The 26044-nt window shown below is 40.8% G+C and overlaps 2 protein-coding genes across 3 annotated transcripts; one reads left to right on the top strand and one right to left on the bottom strand.

Annotated features, from left to right (window-relative positions):
- Window positions 1-42: 42 nt before the first annotated feature.
- Window positions 43-16058, bottom strand: ttc17 (tetratricopeptide repeat domain 17). Its single transcript, XM_020608794.1, has 20 exons — window positions 15825-16058; window positions 15104-15193; window positions 14612-14781; window positions 14331-14442; window positions 11939-12070; window positions 11093-11202; window positions 10003-10150; window positions 9373-9512; window positions 8286-8446; window positions 8083-8195; window positions 7792-7944; window positions 7498-7613; window positions 7130-7286; window positions 5336-5407; window positions 4837-5061; window positions 4493-4712; window positions 1977-2096; window positions 1291-1586; window positions 713-863; window positions 43-616 (listed from the first exon to the last, which is right to left on the bottom strand). Exons 1-20 carry the CDS (start codon window positions 15993-15995, stop codon window positions 492-494), a joined length of 2982 nt encoding a protein of 993 aa, XP_020464450.1. The 5' UTR covers window positions 15996-16058; the 3' UTR covers window positions 43-491.
- A 55-nt stretch (window positions 16059-16113) lies between these two features.
- traf6 (TNF receptor-associated factor 6) lies at window positions 16114-25940 on the top strand. Of its 2 annotated transcripts, XR_002275585.1 has the most exons (9): window positions 16114-16292; window positions 17054-17376; window positions 17687-17837; window positions 18663-18821; window positions 18923-18994; window positions 19238-19315; window positions 19470-19793; window positions 22469-23178; window positions 24714-25940. XR_002275585.1 is itself a non-coding variant. In XM_020608795.1 (8 exons), the coding sequence occupies exons 2-8, from the start codon at window positions 17054-17056 to the stop codon at window positions 23072-23074; spliced, it is 1713 nt and encodes a 570-aa protein (XP_020464451.1). In that variant the 5' UTR covers window positions 16114-16292; the 3' UTR covers window positions 23075-23456. The 2 variants fall into 2 exon arrangements, 1 of the variants encoding a protein (XP_020464451.1); XM_020608795.1 differs by lacking the exon at window positions 24714-25940 and having other exon boundaries at window positions 22469-23456.
- The last annotated feature ends 104 nt before the right edge of the window (window positions 25941-26044 follow it).

The following is a 26044-nucleotide window of genomic DNA, read 5'->3' as shown; positions in this document are numbered from 1 at the left end:
ACACACACACACACACACAAAAGATAGTGATGGGAATATTTAAAGTGAAACACAAAAGAAAAAACTGTATTACTGTACTTTGGTTGTGGTTCTCCTGTGATGCAACAACATCAGTGAGGAAGCTACTCAATTTTTCCTTTGTTTGCCTGGTCCTGTTTAAATTTCTAAAGACTCAAAAGGTATTTATTAAAAGAATCACACCACATATTTCTAAGAAATCTTAAAACTTGTGAACATTGATTTTCTAGACTATTGTTTACTTTTTCCAGTTCTGCTGTGACAAAAAGAAAAAGAATATAAAAAAAAGGCAACACATTAGGATGGTGACTCCTAAAATATGACAGGGTTTACATGGTCAATGTTTCAGTGCCAACTAAATTCATAGGGATATAAAAAGAAGATACATGAATCAGCTTTGCAACTCTTTGTAAATGACTAGCTGTAATGCAACACCAGATGAAAACATGACTATGATCGTGACAGTGGGAGTCTTACTCAATGTTCTTGGCAGAGACAGCCAGCCAGGTACTAGCTACAGTGGTGAGGTCCACCCTTCGTATTCGCTGGCATTCCTCTGGCCCTGGCCAGCCAAGACTTGTGTAGTCCCTCCAGCAACCTGCCCGTTAACAACATCAAAAAAGGCATTTCTCTCAGTTGGGTGAAGTCAAGTATCTCAGTGTATTTTCTATGTAAAATGCAGTGTATGTGGTACCTGAAGGTCCAGGCGATGGAATAGTTGGTCCACTGATCTCCAGGACAGAGTGTCCAGGCAATGACTCCCCATTCGGGTTGTCATCAGAGCTGGCAACACTCTCCGTCCCATCCACCTTAGCCTTCCTGACCCGCTTTACCTGGAAGGTGATCTGATGAACAACAACAACAACAAAAAAGCACTCACACTTTCAGTTCATTTATACACATCTAGAGCATGAACCGGGCCACATATTTCTGTCCAAACCTGACCCGTGCCCAAAAGTGTGAGGTCCGAATCCGATTATAGTATATGTCCGAAGTGACCTGAGCCCAACACAGTTGAGTTTGTACAGTGGTTTTCCCCTTATCATTAAACGAATCAGGTATTTGAGTGCTCCAGCCTTCTAGGCTGAAGTTCGACCTCCATGTCCAACCCTGACCTGAACATAATTTCAAAATTTCTATCTGAACCCTCAGGAACTGCTGTGTCCCCTTGGGTATCCACACTGTATACATATAAGCTCCACCCATCTGACAGAGTTTCGTGATTATTACTCAAACTCAAACCTGTTTAAACTGGTGCACTTACAGACTTACCCACTCTGCTCCCTCATCGTCCTCGCAGTTTCCGAAGCAGGGGCCTCCTCCAGCACGGGCACCCATGACACGGTCATTTTTTAGCACCCGGATACCTTGCAGGTCTCCTCGTTTGCCTCCAACATCCAGTGCTCCCTCAAAAGCTCCCATCAGGTCCTCCTTCAACTGCCATTCCTCCTCCCCTTCCACTCTTCCACCTCCAAATGGGGTGGCTATTTTAGCTGGGCCTGAGGCAGAGGGAGAAGTCCGCTGCTGTCCAGCTGCTTCACCTGACCCATTACTGTCCAAGATAACCTCTGAAGATTCAGGTGGTTGGACAAGGGAAATGAGAATTTAATTAGTTGGGGGAACTGCAGAAGATGGACAGAGAATTTTCAGAGTTTGGTAAATATTTTTCAGGGCGGCAAAGCCAACTGACATGCGAGACCGATGTGGTTGAAATTCTAATGACATGTCAGTAGACTCAGGAAATTGCTAATATACCATTGATGAAATAAACTTCCAGCTCAAGAGATGCCCATATATCAAACTGTGATCAAATAGCAATCATTAAATTATTCATATTGCATCAAGTACATTGTACTGAGCAGGTACATGATGAATGCAGTACAAATTTGTGTCACGTGGGACTTGGACAACCCTTTGCAACAGTGCTGTCTTCATATATAACAGAATCATATTATTACTCTCAAACAGCAATGAGTCCTCCATGGGAGAAATGGCTGGTGCATCCTGCTTCTCTTCGCTGCCCTCCCATTCTTCTAATTGTATACCAAGATCATCCTCAGCCATGCAGGGAGCACCCTCTGATCAACACAGGTGAAGAGAAAGTTATTACTCCAAACCTTACTGTAGCAACAGAACTGGAGGAGCAGACACTTCTTACTGTAGGTGGCACTGAGACAAATGCATTCATGATCACACTGACCAACACAGATGTATGGCATTTAACAAACAGTATATTCTAAAACACACTTCTGTAAGGTCAGATATTTTAGTAATGCACATTGTGAGCAATAGTAAATTTTGAATACAATTAATATTCTAACACTTGAAGAATGATCCACTCTTGTGTGGGGAATTATGAGACAAATCACTGATATTTAATTTGAATTTACGTAGTAACCTTTAGGTATTTATCTATACATATGGATACTATTACTACTATGTGACTGACTGATATAGTGGTGCAAACTACAGCCAGATCATCAGCTCTCTGGAAACAGAAAGTGATGCATTTTAAATTTTGAGACAAAGCAACTACTATTTATTTTTGTAACAAACAAACAAAATAGTCCTTTCAGTTTCTCTGCCTCTACATTTTTTCTGACTCCATTCACTGTCTCAATTTACTTTGGTAGAGCTCAGGTTTTTCTCAACTTGGAAACTCCCCATGTCACCTGAAAGACATTAGATCATTGGCAGAGGACACATTATTATAGGAGCTATGGGAAACCCATAAAAACAGTTGTCTTGGTGCAAGGGACACTATGAATGGCTAGTTTGCAACAGCCAAGTATTGTATTTCTTTACAGTGCAACATTTATCCCAGCAGTAGGTTGTTTCAGGTTGAACACAGCTTTTGCCATAAACAAATAATGACTCACTTAGATAATAAGAGAGTGATGCTGATTAACATGCTCTGCAATGGATTACGACTCCCAACATCACAGTAGTGAAAGAGTGCCGTTATTGGCGTAGTCCAGTATGGCTCTCTTTGTTGCACTTGTAGGTTTCTATTGTTTGTTAGCTTGTCTTTCCAGGATCATAATGTTGGGCTATGGAGTAGTAGATTAGTGGTAGTAGTAGATCATTGCCTACTATAGTACTGTATGTGGCATTTTCATGTGTGCGTCTATGTGTTGGGCTGGCCTTGTCACATGCTGCAAGCAAACACAAGCTAATCTCAAGCTTTATACTGTAACATAACGAGTCAGCAGAGGCACTGAATGCAATTTCTCTGCTGCAGTTGTTTGTTTTGTGACTAACCAAAACTCTGAATCAGTGTATTATGCGTTTTCTCACAACTATAAAAAAAAAAAAAAAACACAGCCCACATCAACCATTTTTTTGAAGCAATACTTCTAAAATGAACAAAGCTGTAGGAGAAGCTGCAGCCACCATCAAATTTAATATGAGAAAAGTTTGTGTATTTTTCTGTGTATACAGTATTTCAACTACTATCTTGGCTTAAGGTGGGTGTGTGTTTTATATGTGCTTGGTTTGACCTCATATACTCACCATGTTTTATCGAAGCAATATTTTGCTTTAGAGAGTAAAATATAGACCCTTCTAAATTTGGAATCAGCTATTTTCTACAGCTTAAATTATTAAGTGGCAAAATTTCTCCACTTTAAAGCACTTTCCTCTTCACTCACACTGACATGAATAAAGAAGAAGGTGCACATCAGAGCACAATAAGGGGCAATATGGAGGGTTTCTTAGTGTAAGGCACCCAACAGGAGCACACCGAGTCCATAGGTAATATTCTAATCACTATAGCCAACTGGTAGGAGTTGTGTGATACAGAAAAAATAGTACGCTTTCATAAAACTTAATATTAAAAGGACTTTTGAAACACCAAAGCAATAATTTAGATAAACACAAAATTCCATTTACAAAGTAGTACCACTACCCTTTATTTTAACATAAAAATAACTGACAAAATGAAACAAACATGCTAATTTAGAGACCAAATTGACAGGCTCTGCATAAGTGACTAGTTTGCATTTCAATATGTTACAACTAAAACTGAAGTCAAAGTAAACTGACTATTCAGAAAATTATATGTACACTTTAGGTAAAATATTTGGCAAGAATTAGCCTCCTAGAGCTGTCTGTTACACAGCTCAGACTTTTATAAAAACTTTAGTAAGTGATGTTGATAAACAAGACTGACGCTTAGTTTTAAGGAACCTGCAAACTCTTCAGGTTCTCCCACAGATTTAACACAGGACAATTTTGCTGTTGTTAGACCTAAAATAACAAAAAACACAACAGGATATGTGTGGTGGTGCCAAAACCCTTAATTTTCTCCCAGACGAGTGCTGATGTTTTGAATATCTACTGCAGTTCACAGTTCAGCCGACCTCTGAACAAAATCAGGCAATAACTTTTTAAAATTAATCAGTTGTAGTAAAAGTCTATCACGCATTATACATAGATACAGGAAAATAAGCCTGTATGCATTTATGGTACTCACGCAAGCAGGGCTGTCGGTGAGAAAGATTGTAAAGGAAGGGGTAAAACTGCAGACAACGTAGCAGAGGTAGGGTGGTGCAACACTGTTTACAGCCAGCAAACAATGAGAAGGAAGAGGAGGAGGAAAGGGCCATCACCAGAATGTGGCGAAACAAGGCCAGAGCACCTGTCACATTGCCCTGTGCCAACTGCACACTCACCAGGCTGAGCAAGGTATGGGGCTGCAGAAGGAAAACAAAACAAAACAAAAAACAAGGGAACATGGGTAACATGTGAACATGGACACTCAGCTTCATCTTTAACCCACTGCTAAAACCCAGCAGGTTATTTACCATGTGTCTTTACCTCTGATGCATTGAGTGCCAACGCTTGCTCCAGCAGTGTTTGTGCATGGGCAGTCAAGCCGTGGTGTAGCAGCAGGTTGGCAGCATTGGTGAGGGGCAAATGGCGGTGGGAAGGCGGAGCTGAGCTCAACACCTGGCGTAAGCACTGCAGGGCACGGCTGCCGTTGCCCTTAGCTTGCCAGAACAGAGCTGCTTCATTGTGGACCTGCCAGTGGGGTATAGTGGCCTATATATACAAACAAACTTTTGTTAGCTCAAAAAGCCTTAAGATGGGTTTGATGGGATCATTTCAGAGTGGCTGGAGTGATTCATGATCAAATACTGATGGAGACTTTTTACTCAACACCACAAATTCAAACAGGGTAAAGTAATATTAAATCATTAAGGACAGAAAGCATGTTACCTGCCACTTTTCAGATTTAGATATTCAAGCATTTTACATTAGTAAGTGAGATTACAATATTGTGCCATGAGAACTCAGGAATGAAGAGCTTTCTTACTTGTTTTACAGCCTGAGCTATTGTGGAGCCAATCTGCTCCAGTGTCCATCCTCCACTACGAACCTGTAGTGCCTGAAATCACACAATTGTTGAGGACACTCAAGCATAATGCATTCTCCAGCCCTTTACACTCACCATAAACTTGACAACTAAATGTCTAACCCCAACCCTTCACCTAACACTTAACCTAATTCTAACCTTAACCCTCAAACAGCCTTCTGAAGTTGTAAGGACTGACCAAAATGGCATCGAATTAAAATTTCATACAAACATAGAAAGACATGCATGCACATACAGGTGCTGGTCATAAAATTAGAATATCATCAAAAAGTTGATTTATTTCATTAATTCCATTCAAAAAGTGAAACTTGTATATTATATCCATTCATTACACACAGACTGATATATTTCAAATGTTTATTTCTTTTAATTTTGATGATTATAACTGACAACCAATGAAAACCCCAAATTCGGTATCTCAGAAAATTAGAATATTGTGAAAAGGTTCAATATTGAAGACACCTGGTGCCACACTCTAATCAGCTATTTGACTCAAAACACCTGCAAAGGCCTTTAAATGGTGTCTCAGTCTAGTTCTGTAGGCTACACAATCATGGGGAAGACTGCTGACCTGACAGTTGTCCAAAAGACCACCATTGACACCTTGCACAAGGAGGGCAAGACACAAAAGGTCATTGCAGAAGAGGCTGGCTGTTCACAGAGCTCTGTGTCCAAGCACATCTTCAAGAACCACTACGCACAGACATGTGAAAGACATGGGTTTCAGCTGTCGCATTCCTTGTGTCAAGCCACTCTTGAACAACAGACAGCGTCAGAAGCGTCTCACCTGGGCTAAAGACAAAAAGGACTGGACTGCTGCTGAGTGGTCCAAAGTCATGTTCTCTGATGAAAGTAAATTTTGCATTACCTTTGGAAATCAGGGTCCCAGAGTCTGGAGGAAGAGAGGAGAGGCACAGAATCCACGTTGCTTGAGGTCCAGTGTAAAGTTTCCACAGTCAGTGATGGTTTGGGGTGCCATGTCATCTGCCGCTGTTGGTCCACTGTGTTTTCTGAGGTCCAAGGTCAATGCAGCTGTATACCAGGAAGTTTTAGAGCACTTCATGCTTCCTGCTGCTGACCAACTTTATGGAGATGCAGATTTCATTTTCCAACAGGACTTGGCACCTGCACACAGTGCCAAAGCTACCAGTACCTGGTTTAAGGACCATGGTATCCCTGTTCTTAATTGGCCAGCAAACTCGCCTGACCTTAACCCCATAGAAAATCTATGGGGTATTGTGAAGAGGAAGATGCGATATGCCAGACCCAACAATGCAGAAGAGCTGAAGGCCACTATCAGAGCAACCTGGGCTCTCGTAACACCTGAGCAGTGCCACAGACTGATCGACTCCATGCCACGCCGCATTGCTGCAGTAATTCAGGCAAAAGGAGCCCCAACTAAGTATTGAGTGCTGTACATGCTCATACTTTTCATGATCATACTTTTCAGTTGGCCAAGATTTCTAAAAATCCTTTCTTTGTATTGGTATTCAGTAATATTCTAATTTTCTGAGATACCGAATTTGGGGTTTTCATTGGTTGTCAGTTATAATCATCAAAATTAAAAGAAATAAACATTTGAAATATATCAGTCTGTGTATAATGAATGGATATAATATACAAGTTTCACTTTTTGAATGGAATTAATGAAATAAATCAACTTTTTGATGATATTCTAATTTTATGACCAGCACCTGTACACATATGTACTGTACATAACAGGCAGACAGATACCTGTGAAGCAAAGGGGTCTGGAAGCTCCTTTTCTTCCAGTGGCCAGTCTAGTGAGGCAGGGAGGAGGGCTGGGTACGGTTGGGGAACTGGACTACAGTCTGGCAGAGCTACTGTCTGAGGAGGACTGCTCTTACCATAGAGAAGGGTTGCCACTGAGCTGAAAATACACAAGCAGACAAGTCATTTTTGTGGAAAGTGGTCATGTACAAGTCTGATGGCACATGCTCATTGTGTTCTCCCTTAGTTTCAAATTGGTATTCTTAACTTTGATATGTGATGCACTTTTGAAGATCAATCTGAGGAACTTTTAACAGCTAAGCTGCTACTATATACTCACAAAATAACCCCATCCAGCAATGTGTACTGACCTGAGGCCCTGTGTTTCAGGTGGAAGGTAGTAGGTTGGCAACAGGTGAGCAGGGGGAACAGTTGGATACTCACGGGAACAGTCACTCCTCTGAGGCCACAACATCGTCTGTATGTCCTAAAAAAAAAAAAAAAAAAAAGGACTTTCAGGAACTCTTGTTATTCAAAACAATACCAAACCTTCATTATCAAGAGTATACAGATAAGCAGAAGAAAATGTCAGATATATTTATTAGCCTCTCCAGGAATTTCTGATCGTTTATGACTCCACGTTGCATGCAGTTCTCTTATCTTGCCTGTGTGTAATCCTGATGGCTGCCCCAGAGGGCAGCAGCAGGGTCTTGATTTCCAGACACAGAGGGATGGAGCTGTGGGCTGGGTGCTGTCTGGTTTGAGCTGCGCTCAGACACAAGTGCCACACTAGATGCCACTGACACCTCCTCTCCAAACTAGGAGCAAACACAAAAACAGAATTTGTCAAAAAATAAATGCTGACATTTGTAACTTCTCTCTGAAGGGAAAACCATGGTCTTATAAACACTATCCTTTTTATAAACATCTTTAACTATAATATCTCAAAGACTCACTTGGACATAGTGGACATGTTCAAACAGATCACCCCGGTGATAGCGCACAGGCAAGTCAAAGGGGCAGTAGAGACTGCGTTGCTGCTGACCAAGCCGACACATCTGATGGTTCCCTGGAGCACATAATGACACACAATACTCAGGTGCTGCTCTGGGCTGCAGGATCAAAGGAAGTGTATGCATCAGTATGCAAAAAGACCAACCAAGCTGGGCTTCCTTGGCCATCTGGGTCTCATGGATAATGTTGTGCAGGATCTGTTCTTCCTGCAGGAGCTTGTGCTTGTCCAGTGCCTCCTGCTGGCGAAGGTAGTGGTCATGCTGCTTCTGGTACTCCTTCAGTTCATTCAAGGTCCGCTGCAGGGATCTGCAAATACAGAAAAATGAGGACAAGAAATACAAGACAACTGACAGATATATATAGCAGGATCTCTGCAAAAACATCCACTCTTTCATGAGCTAAACACCGACTATGCCTGGGCACTACTCTTTTATTCACACACTGACTGCTTCATGAAAAGGTGGGAGTGTAAGGGGAATTCCCAAAAAGTATATAGGTTTTATTGTCATCATTAAAAATCCCCCACAAGCATACTGAATGATATGCTTACATTTTCATTACAAGCCACTGAATCCTAGACCCTTTTTTTTTTTAAACAAATATAGTGGACAGTCCCATGTACTTAGCATAAACCATCTTAAAAATCCATGTGTGCTTAAAATCATAACTATAATTATGTAGTCATAATCATGGCTATAATCATATAACTTTAATAATAACAAGTTTAATATGTTAAACTAGGAACAGCAAAAAAGAGAAAAGGGGCAAAACAATTATTAGAATTCCAGTAGGACTGGACAATATGGAAAAATATTTTATCAATTTTTTTTTTTCATGTGCACATTGTCCATTCTTACACACACACAAAAAAACACTACAATGGGATTGGTTAGAATTGCCTTCTTTCCTGCAATGTGATGGGCTGATGTGCATTATCAAGCAATGTCCCATACTAACAGTTTATTGAAGTTTGTCATTTTCTTATCATATACATTTTATGTCACCATGAGCGTTTGTATCTCTGACAATCTAACCCAGGATTCAAGACTGTACTGGTGTACTGACAGATTATTCTGTCTCGCTCTCTCAACTGCCTGCAAGGGCTATGCAGGAAACATCTGGATGTCACAGTGAGTAATTTACCTCTTTGTGGTATTTAGATTTTGTTTATAGTATGCAACAATTCTTCTGAAACAACCTAAGAGAGTGTGTGTATATGGGTGCATGCCTACCTGTGCTGGGCTTCCAGACGCTGCTCCAGCTTCTGCTGACAGAGCACAGCATGCTTCCTCCTCAAGGCTTGCTCAAACCCTGGCTGGGCCTGCAGTGCCTGCTCATAACATAGCACTGAGTGATTGTATTCCCCAAGCATCTGGTCAGACAGCAATAGAAGAGTAGACATACAGAGTGGATATAGCTGAGGTCAAAAACTGATTCATGTATAAATTGGACTAGGCCAATAAATAAATAAAGTAATATGTATAAATAAGTAATAAACAAAATATGAACAGAGTATACACTGGTACAAAGCTTTAGGGACTCAAAGACACTAAACATCACCACCATTCAGTGAATAAGTTTACTTTCAAATAGTCTGCCATGGTAGAATACAAAAGTCTGTCAACTATTCTGTTTAATAAGCTTTTACTATACAACATGCACATATAAGACACACCTTATTGAAGAAAGAAATTCAAGCTTATTTGAGTTTATTTATAAAGTGTACTGACAAATTCAAAAAACAATAGCTGTGATTGTATGGTGTTAACAGTTTGGCTAACACTAAATGGTTAACCCAATGGTAAATCTGCATTTAAATACACAAGCTTCTGCTGCAGTGCAATGGCTTCACTTGGACTTACAGCATAAATGTTGCCTAAAGTGTAGTGGCTGGTGAAGAGAACTGAGGTAAGGTCGAGGGCAGCATGGGCGAGAATAGCAGCATCAGCTGAGAAATGGGCACGGTGCAGGATATTGGCCATGTTGACCAGGGCTACATCCTTGTGTTGCCTACAAGTACAATATAACACAGCATGAGAAAATGAAAATCTGAAAGCACACTCACACTCTCTCTCTCTCTCTCTCACACACACACACACACACACACACACACACACACACACACACACACAGGTGTTTGTAACCTTCTGCACAGAAAACAAAACAATGTTGTCTTTGACTTTCTGTGCAACACATCAACAACAAATAAAAATGGCATGGGCAAAAGTTTTAGGACCTTAAACCCAGGATTTTGCAACACACTTTTAATTATCTTATTGGAAGAGCCATTGCCTGTGACTGATACAGAGCTGACACTGAGCAGGAGGTTGCTCTCCAAAATGTCTTGATAATCTTCTGATTTCATTGTGCCTTGCACAGAGTTAAGACTCCTTGTACCAGGTGCCGCAAGGCAACCCCATTACATGACTGAGCCTCCTCCACGTTTCACAGCAGAGATGGTGATTTCTCTGACAGCTTCTTTTTTTCTTCATGAGCACAGAGTGGATGTGACAAACATGAAAGCTCTCATATTGTTGACTGGTGCACTTTAGGTTGGCTATGATCCCACAGATCTTAAATGTCCTAATTGTTAGGAACTGTGTTACCATGAACATAAAGAAGGGCTGCTTGGAGATGGTCTTGTAGAATTTACCTCAACCATGCTCTACAGTTATTTTCTTCCTTATCTCCTCAGACAACTCTCTCCCTTTCAGTATGGTGCACATAATGATACAAAACAGCACAAAAACATAATGTTTCTCCATTTTAACAGGTTCAATAGGAGACTGAAGAGTGAAGACACTTGTGATACTAAATGCAGCCAATAGTCTGCTTGAAATGTTGCTACAAGCAACTTATCACCATTTCTAATGGGTACCAATAATTTTGTTCAGGCCATCTTTCAGACACTTCTTTACTAGTGCAGAGGCTTTCTGATGAGTCTGACAGTACCTTGGAGAAAAATGCAGGGCACGCACCACACAGTCCACTGCCCTCTGTGGCTCGTTCTTCATACGCCAGAAAAAAGAGGCCATGTTATACAGCACCCAAGATGATGAATTCTGGGAAACACAATAAAGACAGGCACATGTATACTCTAATTTTTAAACTTCTTTGAAGGACAAACTGATGCCTGTTAGGCCTCTATGGAATGTTTAGTTTTACCCCAATATAGTTTTGTTGCATTGACCAATGGATCTTAGTCACAAAGCTAATTATGCTCACTTGCTGACACTCTGAATCTCTGGGCTTGTACCACGGATGGGTAATGATTTTCAAATAGTCATTAAGTTAAAATATTTTTTTTGAATATTTCATGTAACTATGGTTTTGTCTTGAAAACAAAGACCCACTGTTTTCCTTTATTTTACCAGCGCCTTGAAATAACGTGATACAAGGTCAGTATATCATTTTACTACAGTGCCAAATACAAAATCCTGTGATTTTCGAATAACTGACGAATAAACAAATAGTTCCCAGTGAAAACTGAATAACATTTTAACTTGAAATGCCCATCCCCAGCTTGTAGTGACAAGTATTATTGCTTCAATATAATGGTGTGATTAGCCCATCTTCAAAACAGACTTTCTGATGCTGACTGAAAGACAGGCAGAAAAATGCATACACACACACACACACACACACACACACACAAACCCCAAAATTGTTCTGCTCCCCATTGGCAGACATTTAGCATTTTCCCTGCTTTTACTTTTCTGAATCTTGTATTTTTCTATACATATTCCATGCATTTGTCCTACAGCTGCAAATGGACAGTGCTGTACAGGGAGACCTTACCCTTATTAAACCTTGATGGATCCGATGGCCCACCTCATCAATACTGTGGCCCAGTTTATGAGACAGGGAACTAAAAATGGGATCCTCCTTAGAAAGAAGTGGGGAGGTCAAGTTTGCCTTCTCCTGCACACCCTGAAAAGGATGCAGGGAAGAGTCAATTACATGGAATTTTAGCATGTGATCAGTCAGACACCAAGGCTACATATGCAGTCAAATTATTTGCTACTAGATAAGCGGTGTACCAAATTCCAATGTACACACTTGAAGTAACCCTGCAAGTATGTACAAACAAATATGATGTGCTGGTCAAAGTCCAGATGGCTAACAGTAAGTAACGAAATGAAATGGATGATTCAATGAAATGCTGCAGAATAATTTGCATTTTTCCACTCTTATAAAATATAAACTTGATTCACTGGTAACCACCAAAAAAAGCTCTTTAATCTTTACCCAAGGGCCTCACTTATAAAATTGTTGATGGAGTTGAACGCAACCATAAAACAACATCAATCTGATTCCAGATCTGGAGACAGACTACAGTGACTTGCATATCTCCTGAGACATTTTCTATTGTGAAAAGTGTCACAGAATATAAACAGCAAAGTGAAAAATGTAACTTTATTCATCATAAAAACCTTGTTAACAGGCAGCAACCAAAGCTTGGCATTCTATACCAATTCACAACCAGTTTCCTTTTGAGTTGAATGAGGGGGACTGCTGAAAATGTTTTCTCCTTTGTTCTGGACTTTTGGAATAATTGACATGGAGCTGCCTCCACTCTAGGCTTTCCCATTAAGCTCACAGGGTCATTAATGAAGATAATTACAATACTCACCACTGCATATAATTTGATGAGGCTGGCTAGGCTTCCCTCACTAAGAAACTTAATAACCTTTGATATCCATAGATCTAGTCTTAAACAAAAGACAGCCAGCTTACTTTGGGTTTGATTGCATCAGCATGTTTATTTTGCTCCTGAACACCTCCCAAATCACTCTGTTTTCTTTTAATTTGGCCACATGTTCTCAATTCTATCATGGCCTAGACTGCCAGGATTATGTGTGAGCAAAGACTATCGCTGTGTGCTATGTGAAGCAATGTTAACTAGCTAAGTGCACATTACCTATGCCACCTCTTCCAGTGCAGAATGATTACAGCTGTTATCTGTCATGTACTAACACAATGCCTGCAACACAGCATTTCACAGAAATGGTTATTGATAAGGAACTGCCTAACGATAGACTCACAGACAGAGAGCTGCTAGAAAACTTACAGAGGTACTGATCAATAAGCTACCTAGTCAACTAACACAGCTGCACTCCCAAATGGTGGAGCTGGAGTCCACTGGCCTGGATACCATATTGCCCACTGATGACAATGAGGAAATGTATGGCCTTTCTGGCTGAAGGTTTCTGATTGGGTCATTTTCCTGGGCATCAGTGGCCTAAGGGAATAAGAAACTCTTCCTCCACTTTTTAAAAACCACAAAGGTCAGCAGGGGACATATGGAGTGTTTACAACCACAGGAGCTTATGAAGTCATAATTTGGAGTTTCCCGTATTTGTAATGCAGCAGAACCTGGAGAGCTGCTCTGGTCTGTTCCGCTTTGCTTTTCCCTGTGCCGGTCACTGTTTATGTGAGGGCAGGACTGCACTCCTCACACGCACGTGCACGTGCACACGCACACACACAGCTGAACCAAGAGCATGAGTCAATGATGCTGGTTAATCATGGTGCAACAAAATATACCAATAGCAGAGAAACTAAGAGCAGTTTATCAAATAGCTGTTGAAAAGGCAGAACACAAACTTGCAGAAATGTGATGCCCTTGCTGCTTTGCCTGCAGTAAACAGGCTGAAGTTCCTGTTTTACTTCTAAACCAGTATGAGTGAAGTAAGTGCAAAGAGGGTCTACCCTCCCCCCAGACAATGTAGACATCCTCATCGCTTTTGAAAAAGAATTTGAAGTTATAAGCTCTGGTCTGTTTTATCCATGTATTTTTTACTTTTCTTGATGATGTGGACACAGCTATATTTTTCCATTCACTATTGCTCAAAGGACGAAGGCATCACCAGGCGCCATATCAGATTTGAATTTAACAACTGAGTCCTGAATATTTTATTATAAAATACTATTGAAAAACTTGACATCTTTAATGTTGATTTCATTTAAGGCCATTGCTTTAAATGTTACTTAAGTAGCAAATGGAAAAGAAAGTTCTCTCCCTCTCTTTTTTTAAATATATGATCCAACCCTTGAGTTTGGGATCCACGGAACACCTAGTACACAGAGTTGCAGTATACCTGTATAACTTATACCTGTATGATTTATACAGGTATACCATACCGGTATAATTTTGATCAAACTATTGACAAGTTTGATCTCTACTCACCCTGAGATGCTGGAAAGCATGGATACTATAAGGCAGTTCAAACACTTTTGCACAGTCAGGCTTTTCTAGATCTGGTGGTAGAGATGACCAGAAATCCACATAGTCTTCAGGGCTACCGGGAGGATAGGGAAAAAGTTACCTAGACACACTTATGTAAAAATATTTTCCTGATTTGGCTATGAAAGAGTGAAAATGACACCATATCCATCCACTTTACAAAAATGCAGAAGAGATAGGAATAAAGCTGCTGATCATAAAAATAAAAACTGAGGATGTCTTACCTGATGTCTTTGCTTTCCAAGGAGATATAAGTGCCATCATACAGGTCCAGGTCCCCCAAGGGTACCTTAGCCATGATACAGTCTGCATCCTCTTTGTAGTGTCTCTGCTCCAGCCCTGTGTCTCTGTCCTCATTTTCTTCTATGTGAATCTTCTGTGCCACTAGCTGCTTCTGCTCAACAACATCCAAGGACAGTCAATCAGTGAGGATGTGTGTGCGCAAGAAATAGACAGTAGACTGTGAAATTAGGCAAAAAAAAAAAAAAAAAAAAAAAAAAAAAAAACAGGTTTTGATGGAAGGTACAAATGTTAAAAATGAAAGAGAACCCTCTTTTTTCCAACTGCACTGCAACATCTCTTTCCTGCCAAAATGAAAATACAATGAAAAGCAAAACACTAAAGTGTTAGTGAGAACAACTAGACTGAGAACTTGAAGACAAACCCACTTTGTCAACATCTTCACACATAATACTCACAAAGTAAAACCCACATACCTCCAACTTCTTGAGATAGTTAACCCGAGTCTCTTGCCTCATGAAGATCACAACGTCATGTGGATGTTTCAGATTCAAGGGTGAATCAACCTGGCCACAAAATAAGTGTAATCTGACATGACTCTGTTCAAGTAGTACAGTAGTTATTCTCGCCAGTCACGCTGAATGCTAAACAGATTGAACCGACGGATTAACCTAATGACATAACAGTGTTTTAAAGATCTATTTAGTCTATTCAGTTCTAATTTCTGACATGCAGATTCGGATGATCAGAACACCAAAGCCTGTCACATAAGGGCAAACATGATCTTTCTCTCTAAATTAAGGTAGGTGTTTACTGGAAATTGGCACCAACCAATATTAACTTTGGTACATATAATCTCTTTCAAACGTGGACGGTGACATGGGGCTGAAATATTTTGATCATCTTTAACTAACGATAATAGTTACACCTAATGTTAGCGTTAAACGTCAATTTTAAGGTAGCGAATTAACAACCGAAGTAGCCAAACAAGAGCAATTTTAATGTTAGTTTCTCGCTGTAATGTTAGCAAGGCGGGCAAACGAGTCTTGTGGAGTTCAAACTAACTACTGAAATTACGCCAACAAACTACAAAGCATTAACGTTATCGTTAAAGCCAAAAGATGGTTAGCTTTAAAAGCTAACCACCCAACTTCACGTAACTAAGCGTTAGCAAGTCATGCTAGCTAACTGTCACACCTGTTGTTGAATTTTCCCATCCTCTGTGACAACCCAGTGAGTCGTAGCTCCTCCGGAGTCCACTATAAGTATACAAGCAAGGATGAAAAGCTTCCCCTGAAGTGACTGTTTTCGTGAATAGTTGATACGGCAGGGCAAAGACTCAGGACAGATTTTCCGGATGTCCGCCATTTTTGTCTCCTTTTGCTCAGTGTCAACAGAAGGAAACCTCCGGCCAGGCGGCGGCGCTGCTCACGTCAGCACCTTGCAAAAAAAAAAAAAAAAAAAAAAAAAAAAAAAAAAAATTAACAGGTTACCTCTGATGACGTTAGGAAATGAAATCAGGAAATTCTGTAGAAACGAAAAGTTCGAAACATTTTGGGGTCGAAGATTGGCTGGTAGCTATACTCTAAAAACATCATCTGTTTATAATCAGTGCTTTAATGTTGTTGACGCTGACGAGGACGCGCGTTTTCATCTGACGTTTTGGTGAGTATCTTTCTGTATAATATCAATTTTAAGCCTAGTTAGTCTCAAAGTTGCAGTTCCGCATCCAAGGGCATGACTGGTCCATCAAGTGACAATTTTGCAAACACAGTATGTAACGTTAATCCCCTAGTCCCTTAATATTGCATACTGTTAGCTGTAACGTGTCTGCCATTAAATTTGCATGGTGTTAGCCGGGACCTTATTAAGTCACGCTAATTATGAAAAAGAACTACGTAAATGCTATTTATTGGATGTAGCTCTACCCATGAGAGCTTCTCGGTGCCAGCGAATGGCCTATAAAAGATAAGATACTGTGGAGTGGCGGTGTAATAAAGACCAAGACTTTAGCGGGAGAGTCTCGGCTGTGGCTGCTCCCTACAAATCAGTAACTCGAATAAATTGACTTCTCGCATTATGTCAAACGAGTCACCACACTTTTTAGTTAGTTGTAAACAGCGCAAGGCAAGAGCATGAGCGTTTTAGGCTGTAAACGTATAAAAGCCGAATCTTATCTCAAAATGACCGAACCGCAGAAATAATTTAACAGCTGGGCTGAGAAGGTTGCTATGATCAATTTTTCTAACTGTGTGGGAGCCACGTTTCAGAAGGAGGCACCATGGCCAGAAACAAAGAGAACCTTTTCAGCTTTGTTAAAATGAGCATTGATTGCTGAGCTGTATATGATGAACTGAGCTAACAATCTGTTACTTTTTTGCTAGTTTCACTTTCAGTTTATAACACATTTTTGTCCCACTCTATAGATGGCTTGCTGTGAAAGCAACAAGGGGAGTTTGGAGGAGGACAGCTATGACAGAACTGTTGGTGGGGAGCTGTCTGACTGTGCCTGGGCAATGCTAGAAAAAGAACGGGACTCACTTCTCAGCCCTTCAGAGAGTCCTGGCACCTTCATCAGTGGTACCTCTAGCCTTCAGGCCACAGTCCCCCTCCAAGGCTATGATGTGGAGTTTGATCCACCTCTAGAGAGTAAATATGAGTGTCCTATCTGCCTCATGGCTTTGAGGAATGCCATTCAAACACCCTGTGGTCACCGTTTCTGCAAGAACTGCATTGAGAAGTCCATTCGGTATGCTATTATACAGCTCTTTAGATAACAATGACCACAATTTAGGTTTATAACACATTTGTTAACACCAGTTTCATGGCACATCCAAGAATAGCTGTTAATTAGCAACAGAACAATCTTTCAGATTTCTGAGTAGGAATTTAAGAATAAAGGTCCTCTAGAATATGTCTAAACAATGTTTTTGATGATGCTGTATAGTTTGAATAATTTTCACTGACTAATTTTAGTGCTCACATATAAAGCGCCATGCAAACATTGATAAGATTCATGCTCAGCCTAAATGATTGCTGTTCTTTCTCTTACTAAACAGTGATACAGGACAGCGGTGTCCTGTGGACAATGCAGTTCTGTCACAGGACCAGCTCTTTCCTGATAACTTTGCCAAACGGGAGATTCTCTCACTGACTGTTATCTGTCCAAACTCTGGCTGTGCTGAGAAAATGGAGCTCCGACATTTAGATGTGAGAATTTTTGAGAGTGACAGACATGTCTGATTTTGAATGTTACTGAACCAAGAGCACAAAAAGGGGAAACATACAGTTCAAATGATATTTGGGTCATTTTGACTACTTAGATGTGTTTATTATATCAGATAGCCCGTAAATGATTACAGATCTTTGTGTGATCATTTATGCTTGATCCATCACAACAGTTAACCATCTGCCCTTGAATATAAGTAGGAATTCTTCAACACTTAGTATACACACAGAGTTTCCTGTAGACACTGTTTATCGAGTGTAGCATTTCATATTTGGATTGTATCATAGTTTAAGTGTTTAGTGTAGTTCTGTGATTGTGTTGAAAAAGATCTGCCTTAATAAAATTGCTTTAAAAGAAAACTGGCAACAAGTAAGATACCAGCAGCTCAGTTTACCTCTTGTCCTGTCAACACCACTGTAGTCAGCACACACTCTTCCTCCTGATCATTTCTGAAATGTTGTCTCTCTGCTGGCTCCTAATCAGCAGCCAGTCAGGAGTGTTTTGGTTTAGTTACTAGTGATAACTGTGCACATGCTGGAACAGTGAATATTCTAGTAGTCTAAAAGAGAATGTCAGTTAAGGTTCCAGGCAGATGCAAATATTCTCATCAACTTACCACTCTACTGAGAGATTTGGGGGGCTATCACATTGTATTCTTGTTTAGACATGTTAAAAACTGGGTTAGATGACATGTAAAAACCTGCATCTGTCTCTGGTGTGGACAGTGCAAGTGAATGAAATTGAACCACTGCAGTCTTACTACAGAATTTAATTAACTGCATTGTTTCAACATGTTTTCCCTCCAGAATCATTTGGCACAGTGTCAGTTTGCCACAGTGCCCTGCCCACAGTGCCAGCAGTCTGTGAGAAAGAGCCACCTAGAGGAGCATACGATTCATGAATGCCAAAGAAGGCCTATGTCATGTCCAGATTGTGTGGCATGCTTTGTTTATGAGGAGAGAGAGGTACTGTTTACTCACATATGTAACTGCTTTACAGAACAGTTCTGTGTTGTGTATCAGTGAGGATTAGTGTCATTTTAATCTGGTTTTGGTTGCTCCTACAGCTTCATGAGCAGCAGTGTCCCTTTGCCAATGTGAAGTGCCAGTACTGTGAGTTGGATCTCATCAGAGATCAGGTGAGTTGCACAATATATGCCACAAAGAAGGCCTCTGATAAAACTAAATGTTTATATAATAGTAAATTGTCATCCAAGCCAACTTCTGTCAACAAGAACTTCTCTTTTGCTTAAACAATGGGGAACTGTCAAACCCAGTCACACTCCATATCACAGTTGATGTGAGATAGCAAGTGTAAACAATGACATGATTTTCTGAAAAAATAAACATGAATGGAGCTAAGCTGAATGTGTTTGTTCCAGGTGGAATCTCACTGTGATACAGATTGCCCCAAAGCACCCATTGCCTGTACTTTTAGCATGTTCGGATGTAAGGAAAGGGTAGGTGATCAAATTCAAACTAATTTCTTTTGTTACAACCCTTCCACATACAGTTGAAAGAACGGTCATATGGAGCTTGGGTTGTTACATGACATATGGCATTAGTCCTGCCTGTAGAGCAGATGTCACAGAGAGTTACTGTTTACCTCTGCAGATGCAGCGCCACAACCTCGCTCAGCACATGCAGGAGTTTACACAAATGCATATGCGCTACATGGCTGAATTCCTGCGTGGCCTTAGCCTCAATGGCACCACACCCAGATCTCTGTGGACACTTGGATCTCCTGTTTCCTCTGACGAGCAAGGAGCTGCAGTGTCCGTATCAGCCCATAGTGGGCCCAGAGGAGCTGCAGGCTGCTGTGTCAGCTGTGCTCCATGTCAGCCTAACGAAGAGATGCAGAGGCTCAGAGAGATGGATGGACGTTTGGTGAAGCAGGATCACCAGCTGCGTGAGCTCATCATCTTAAAAGAAACACAGGTAGGTCCATGTGCCTCAGAGCATGAATGTGTGCAGTCTGCAATGATATGAGATTTTCACTATATGATAACCATCTCAGAAAATATGACAGTATTATTTCCCCCCAGTAGGCTAGTGGTTAAGGCGCAGCGCTCTCACCACGGCGCCCCGGGTTCGAATCCAGGTTGCGTCAGGAAGAGCATCCGGCGTAAAACACATGCCAAATGTCAATATGCAAGTCTTCAGTGTGACAATTTGCTGTGGTGACCCCTAAACAGGAAAAGCCGAAAGTGACTTTCTTATGTTATTATACAATTACTATTCTTATCAACTATACTGACCCTCAAAGGAATGAAAATAAAGGGTCTTTTTTTAATTGCAGGTGACTGCGCCAGTTGATTGAGCTGGACTGCAGCTCTAGATTGACCCTGAAGAATAAACAGAATTATAAACATGGTTAAGAAAAAGAAAAAAGCATATAACTCGAACGTGTTATATTACTAAAGCATGTTGGTTTGCACCGTAGCGGATCCTGTTTGTGATTGTCATGGACAGGATCTCAAGGCACAGCTGAGGGTAGAAAGTGTCCGGTTTGGGGACCTTGGAATTGCGTCTCTGCTATTTGCCGATGATGTGGTTTCGTTGGCTTCATCAGACCATGGCCTCCAGCACACACTGTTGTAGTTTGCAGCTGAGTGTGAAGAGACGGGGATGTACCTCCAATTCTGAGGCCATGGTGCTGTGCCGGGAAACGGTGGCCTGTTCCCCCTGGGTTGGAAGTGAAATAGCTTTGGGTTTTGTTCACAAGTGAGGGCAAAATTGAGTATGAGATTGACAGGCGGATAGAGGCAGCATCAGCAGTAATGTGAACATTATATCAGACTGCTGTGGTGAAGAAGGTGCTGAGCCGAAAGGCAAATCTCTCAATTTACCAGTCAGTCTATGCTCCAACCCCGTGGATAGTTACTGAAAGAATTAGACTGCAAATGCAAGTTGCCAAATGCGCTTCCTTTGTAGGGTGGCTGGGCTTAGTCTTACAGATAGGGTGCGGAGAGTGGACATCCAGAAGAGACTTGGAACCAGTTGAGGTGGTTCGGGCATCTTATCAGGATGCCTCCAGGACACCTCCCTATGGAGATCTTCCAGGCACGTCCATCTGGTAGGAGACCTTGGGGCAGATTTAGAACATGCTTGAGAGATTATACATCTCATCTGGCCTGGGAACACCTCTGAATCCCACCAGAGGAGCTGGAACACGTCGACAGAGAGAGAGAGAGAGACATCTGTACTACCTTGGTGTACCTGCTGCCAACATGACCTGGATCATAATTGATGGATGGTTGGATGTTAGTTTGCGTGTTAGTACCAGCAGTAGGGGAAGTATTCACATCCTTAAGTGAAAGTATTATGGCCTACTCTGTTACAAGTAAAAGTCCTGCATTGGAAATATTAAGAATTAATAAAGTATTAAATGTAGAATTAGGCTACTCAATGCTGAAAAATGTTACACTATTTATCCAATACTAATATATTTTATTATTACATTAACAGCCTATCACTCATGCATTGATGTAAAATCAGGACTTCACTGTTGTAGTTGGTTGAGGTGGCATTCTCTTACTATTAGATACTATTTTGTATCCAAGCATAACTATTGATTATTTTTTAATAGGAATTAAGACAACGATTTTTTTTCTCCATTAATCGATTGACTGGTTTATAGAACAATAGTGGGACACGCTGTCACAATGCTCTAAATGATTATCTGAATAGTTGCTCATTTACTGTAAGTATGCAACAGCACCGCCAGTCTATCTGTTTCACAGAGACACACACACACTTTTGAGAGCCAGGAAAGTTGGTGTTTCTGGGGTCAGATCGAGATCAGGTTGAGTTCTGTTGTATGTTAGAGAATAGCAAAACAAATGGACAATGTTGAAAATTATTTTCATAGCGCATTTTATGATGACATTTATACGCTCAAGCATTTTACTGTTTGGGATTCAAGCAACAAATGGGACGCATACTGATTCTGCACAGTGGGATGGTGTTGTTCTTGAAGGTGTTTTGGAGATATCCAAAGAAATCCCACACTGCTGATTTTAATTTCTGTTTTGGTGAGTGGAGTTTGGTGATATCAGCCTCCTTCTCTGCCGTTTGTCCACTGCATGCACCTATGTGGCACCCGCTGCAGATTCTGACAGGCAGTCAGGGACGTAAGGTGTGCACGCAGTGTTTTTCCTTCCGTAACGGTAATAAGCAAATGTGCATGGTATGATAACTATCAGTTTTCATACCATGGTATACCATGGTAAACTGCTCCAACCCTAGTGCAATCACATGCTCTGACTGTTGTGTCCCTGTCCTAACCTTTAGCATCTGTTAAGTAATGTGAATAGAGGATTTGAATTTTCTGAACCCAGCTTGTCCACAGTTAAGGAGATAAATGGGGGAGATATCGATCTTGGCATGTAAACAGTATACTGTAGCTGTATATATTGATTCAGACATGATCTTGCAATCATCATGGGCCTGAAAGAAAGCCACAAATAATTTGTTACAGAGCAAGAGGATTGTTCCTCCTCCTTGGCTTATAGTCCATTTTTTGTTAACAATATATTATCTCTAGCTGTTTGGGACTTCTTAGATCTTGTCATGATTATTTTTAAGCCTCTGTTGTCCTGTCTCTTTCACAGGCAGGCCAGCTGGCAGAGCTAAGGCGGAGGGTGTCACTGCTGGAAGAGACAGTAAAGGAGCTGGAGGCCCAGCAGTGTCATGGTGTCTTCATCTGGCGTCTCAAAGGTTTCTCTGTCCACCTGCGAAACCAAGAAGCAGGCCAGCCAGTGGTTGAGCACAGCCCTGGCTTCTACACAGGCTGCCCAGGCTATAAGCTTTGCCTGCGTTTACACCTGCAAACCCCCAATGCCCCACGCTGCTCCAACTACATCTCCCTTTTTGTCCACACCATGCAAGGAGCTTTTGATGGGCAGCTGACCTGGCCATTTCAAGGCACCATACGGCTTGCTATCCTCGACCAAGGCCCAGACGGTCAACACCACATGGAGGTGATGGAGACTAAGCCAGATCTGCAAGCCTTCCAGAAGCCCACCATCCCACGCAATCCCAAAGGATTTGGCTATGTTACCTTTCTCCATCTGCATCAACTGAATCAGAGAGCCTTTGTTAAAGATGACGCTCTACTTATCCGCTGTGAGGTGACACCACGTTTTGACAATATGCTTCATCGTGAAGGACCAGCAGTGCAACCTAGAGGACCTGAGGCATCAGTTTCAAAGGACTAAAGTCAAGCCCATGTATGGGGTTGTCATCATGCCATGATATCAGTTCTGATATCATGCCATGATATCAGTTCTGATCATCCATTTAAACTGATGGTCATGAAGAGGTGGGTAATTGATGTTGACAACCATTTAAATTTTAGGAATTGCAGTGTATGCTAGTATTTATTTGTTTACCAACTAAATGCAATATCATTTTTGTTTACACACACAGTAACATATATAAAATCTCCGGTGCTCAGCATAAATGAGTACACCCCAACAAATTTGTCAGAAAACCTTTACTTCCCTTTCAGAATCAAAATTTTCTATGGGAAACTATACTGCAAAATATTCCCACAAATGCAGGCCAGTGATTGCAACCAAGATTTGTTAATGTGCACACACAAAAAAGTATTTTTCCTAACAAGTTCATTCAAGACCATGTTGCAAACATGAATACATCTTGATGGAAGTCTTAGGAGCAAAGCTAAATTTTAGACAACAAAATCAGGAGCGTCTTCTGATGAGAAGGGTCAAAGAAAATCGGCATGCAATTTCACTGCATTTAGCTAAAGAAGTAGAAAGCCAAACAGGGGTGATTGTTTCTCGTGACACAATACGACGTACACTACAGAGAAATGGCATGTGTCATCCACGAAGGAAGGCTCTCCTAAAGCCCATCCACAAAAAAGCCTGTCTAGAATTTGTCAGGGCCCATGCTGAAAAAGATAAAGACTACTGGGACTCTGTACTGTGGAGTGATGAGACCAAGATAAATGTTTTTGGAACTGATGGCTTCAAAACTTATGGTGTCGCAAAGGTAAGTACAAAGAAAAATGCATGGTTCCTACAGTGAAACATGGCGGTGGCAGTGTCCTTCTGTGGGGCTGCATGAGTGCTGCTGGTGTTGGGGAGCTGCATTTCATTGATGGTATCATGAATTCACAGATGTACTGCTCTATATTGAAAGAGAAGATGCTACCGTTACTCCATGCCCTTGGGAGTTGTGCACTTTTCCAACATGACAGTGATCCAAAACACACATCTAAGGCCACTGTTGCATTTCTGAAGAAGAACAGGGTGAAAGTGATTCAGTGGCCAAGTATGTCTCCTGATCTGAACCCAATCAAACACCTATGGGGAATTCTGAAAAGACGAGCATCACTCTCCATCCAGCATCCAGGCTCTAAGAGGTCATTCTTGAAGAATGGAAAAAGATAGATGTCGCAATATGTTGCCAACTTGTTCAATCCATGCCTAGAAGACTTGGTGTTGTCCTTACAAATCGTAGTAGTTTTTCTTGTGGGGTGTATTCATTTTTGCAGCAAATAATTTGAGTAAAAGTGAAGATTTTGTAACCTAAGTTATATTATTAACCTTACTTTCATGAAATGAACTAAATAAATGTTCTATACAACTCAGTTTTGTTAATATTTTGGAAATTGTTCTTGTGTTCATTGAGATATTGATTAGAAACTTACTTTTCAAAAGGGGTGTACTCATTTATGCTGAGCACTGTATGCACCCAGCTGGTACCAACATTTGACAAGCGTCATATGTTCAAACTGTGTAAATAGTCAGTGGTCAATCAGCTCAGCATCACATGTGCACTGCTTCCAGACTGAATATTACTGTATAGATTTTGCTCCTTTTGTTGCAGTACTTGGAGATAGTGCTCAATATTGAAGATACCCTGTGCAGTTTTCTTTTTCCCCCCACAGAATGAATCTCGATGTGACACAATCAGTGGAATGACTCTAATACATTATGAGACATTACTCCAACAAAAACTATGCATATTGGTGAATAATTGAGTGTTTACATGAAAACCTTTGAAAAGTAGCATCATCAGAAGGAATATGAATAGTAAAACTGTAATTCATGTTTTCTCCAAATTCAGCATCTCATGCTTCACTACTTTTGACTGTACTGTTCTTAGGACAGCACTGTGACATAAGCAGGTATAAAAATGGCAGCACCCTTCTTAACATGGAAGGTGTTCTGCATTTCTTGGACTGATTTACCTAAATCTGACATGAATCAGTGTCATTACTTTAAAACAATATGCTACCTGTAAAGGCATGTAGGCAGTAGATTTTTGTTTGTTCATCATATGAAATAATGCTGGTGATTTAACTGTCTTAAACAATAAATCTGGTCATTTTCTATATTAGCAGTATGTTCAACACTCCCTATACGGAGACTAAAACCAGCAGTGAATTGCCTCCACTCACTGTTAATGTCTGTCAATTCTGGATTATCTTATTCGTCTGTGCAATTTTCCTTCACTGATGTTCAAAAACAATTAAAAACACATCAGAGAAGCACACTGCTGCACTAAGTGACAGTGATCATCGTTATGAAATACAAGACCCTGATATTGGCTCAGGATATCCAGATATCTGGTGTATGGGCCCTGGACTCTTGCTTACTTTTGATGCTGTAAAAGGTTATGGCTGTTCAGAGCCTTTGGGGCAACATTTCCAAAAAATATCAGGGTCTGTTGTTTTGTAATGAGGAAACCAGCGCAATGGTGTGTTTTTAATTGTTTTTGAACAACAATTGAGGTCCGCGGCACAGATGAGTAAGATAATCCAGCAGTGACACTGACAGATAATAATTGTGAGTGGAGGTAAATCATTGCTGGTTTTAGTCTCTGTATGGGGATTGTTTAAAATGCTGTTAATATAGAAAGTCACCAGCTTTATCCTTTAACAACGATGAATGTTAATAATCCAATTGTTGGTGCTTTATGAATCGCAGTCTATTATCCTGTACTAATGAAAATAGCCTTAAATTAAAGTTAAGCTTACATAAACTCCCACTGACTGTAGTTTCTAACTTGTAATATTTTGTACTGACACCATAAATTGACACAATTTTAATAAAGACCTCTCTGTTTTTGTCATTCAAACAAAGGAACCTAATTTTCATGTCATTTAGAGGCAACTCATGATAATTTACTCTTCCTTTGGCTCCACTGAAGGAATG

The sequence above is a fragment of the Monopterus albus genome, unplaced genomic scaffold (genome assembly GCF_001952655.1).
Source record: "Monopterus albus unplaced genomic scaffold, M_albus_1.0 scaffold95.1, whole genome shotgun sequence".
Classification (NCBI taxonomy): Eukaryota; Metazoa; Chordata; class Actinopteri; order Synbranchiformes; family Synbranchidae; genus Monopterus; species Monopterus albus.
This window is presented reverse-complemented; position numbering and strand designations above follow the sequence as displayed.